At 50.2% G+C, this 2,102-nt stretch overlaps 1 protein-coding gene across 1 annotated transcript; it reads right to left on the bottom strand.

The window, feature by feature from the left end:
• Positions 1-1,118: 1,118 nt before the first annotated feature.
• On the bottom strand, positions 1,119-2,068 carry BO83DRAFT_35832 (uncharacterized protein). The gene has a single exon (XM_025529295.1). It carries the CDS (start codon positions 1,850-1,852, stop codon positions 1,175-1,177), a length of 678 nt encoding a protein of 225 aa, XP_025381636.1. The 5' UTR covers positions 1,853-2,068; the 3' UTR covers positions 1,119-1,174.
• Positions 2,069-2,102: the final 34 nt, after the last annotated feature.

Below are 2,102 nucleotides of genomic sequence, written 5' to 3'. Positions count from 1 at the left end.
GGAAACAGGTAGTGCGTGACCCTTTCCACGGAGACAGGGATCACAGGGTGTTGGCAGTGTACCTTTCTTGATGTCGAATCCAACGACATGCTGAATGGAGTCACGGATCTTCCGCTCGGAGGCGTGGGCCGTACGTCGGTGCGCGAGATGGATTGAGATCGGCGGAGGAACCACCTTTTTGACAGCATTGGCAGTGAGGTCAGTGGGTGGTGAGCGTGTCAGGGCACCGCAGAGATAGAGGCTCTGAATTGCCTTGCGGCTTGTGGCACCTGTTGTATGTAAAAAGTATTGAGCATCCTTAGCAGTTGCAAAACCAATCTGCTTGCCGTTCTGAATAAGAACAGTGGTGTCTTCGGTCTCGATATGTGTGCGAACACCCTGGCGCGCCAGCTGTTTACACGAAATAAGATTATGTGACAGGGCCGGCGCGTACCAAGCGCGTTCAATCTCTAGAAGCCCACAAGGTTTGTTCTCCTTATCTGCCAGTTCGATCGAAACAGTGCCGTAGCCGACAGTTTGGAAGGCCTCGTCAGTAGCAGTCTTGGCCGTACGTACGCAGGGGGTGAAGGACGTGAAGTAATACTTAGAATAAGTCATTGTTTCAACTGTCCCAGAGTCAAGCATCCAATCATGTGAGTGGTTCGGGTTTTGGTCCTCTTGAGCTACAGTAGCGGTACTACAGCGAACTGATATAGCGAAGGCATTAAGAGCGTCGAAATCAATATTAACTGCATTTGCAGAGGGTGTTTCGGACGGCGCTGTAGGTGGATTTGGTGCAGTAACCGCGTTAGCTTGAGTGTTTGTAGATGCTTTCTTGTTTGGATTCAAAGCACACTTGCTTGGAAAGTGATTTCCGTAGCGCTCATGGAAAGTGCACCATATAGTATTCTTATCAGCAGCATCAAGTTGTTCTCTCTCATACTGAGTAGAGGTATTTGTTTGACCTCTACCCCGACCGGGGGTTCGCCGCGTCCACGACCACGCCCGCGTCCGCGGCCACGACCACCACGATCATTTCCTCGAGTATTTGTGTTGGTGTTGTTGTTGCTGGTGGCGCCCTGAGGCTTGTTATCAACCGAATGAGTGGTTAGTTGAGAGAACTGGTTCTTGCGTGTATATTCAAACTGCGTGAATTGGGCATATACTGATGACAGGATCGCGTCTTCTGTCAGTGTCATGTACTGGTTTGTAATGAACGGCTGCAAGGCAGGAACGTCCTGAATCGCTGTGAAGAACTGCAGGAGTTCAGTATGATCGTCGATGATCTTGTGCCGCGTAGCTCATTGAGGGCGTCCGCGTAGCATGTAAGAAAGGTCTCTTGACTGCTTGTACCATTGTAGCGAATAGACGCCCATTTATTATACAAGCGAACGACCGTAGCAAAGTTGGAGGTCTCATATGCTTCCTGGAGAAGGACATATGCCTCGAGTGCAGATTCACAGTTTTGGAAACGCGATGCGGGACTGGCCTCGCATGTAGTACCGAGAATCACAAGTATAGAGTAATTCAGCTGTTTCCACTTCTTGCAATCAGAATTGTATGTAGTAAGCAAGGTTTGGTTACGCTGTCTGGCCTGCTCAATGCTGCGTTCCAGCTGTTGTTGAGTAGGTAAAGGGCCACCCTCACCAGCACGGACAGCCAGTATTCTCATATTCTCATCTTCCTCTTCCGAATAAAGAGCTGGTTCTTCTGGAAGAGTATATTTGCCCTGGAGCAGGTCCCACGCGTCCGGATTTTTGGAGCGTAGGTAGTTTCGTAGGTTCCTTTGCCATGTTAACCAGTTCGCCTGGCCTTTGAGCTTAGGAACGTCTTTAGTGACGTCGATATCGAACGGGTCTTTGGACGGCGTCATTGTAAGGGTTCGGCCACGCCGCTCGCGTGGTGGGAGGTTTGGTCGGTCGGTAGATGCCAAGCCTGGATGCCAAGCCGGCTAGATCGCCGCGGAGGCGTGTGGCGCGCCGATTTTGGGGCGTAAGAAGCCTTAACTATGTAGATAATAGTGTACGACGCGTAGAAATGATGGAATAACAGGGGATACAAGTATCTTGTGATCATTTTTCGCCACGAGGCTCATAACCTGTGGAAGCAATATGATGATATTG

This window comes from Aspergillus eucalypticola (assembly GCF_003184535.1).
Source record: "Aspergillus eucalypticola CBS 122712 chromosome Unknown BO83scaffold_123, whole genome shotgun sequence".
Classification (NCBI taxonomy): domain Eukaryota; kingdom Fungi; phylum Ascomycota; class Eurotiomycetes; order Eurotiales; family Aspergillaceae; genus Aspergillus; species Aspergillus eucalypticola.
The sequence above is the reverse complement of the archived record's forward strand: the minus strand, read 5'-3'. Positions and strand labels throughout refer to the sequence as shown.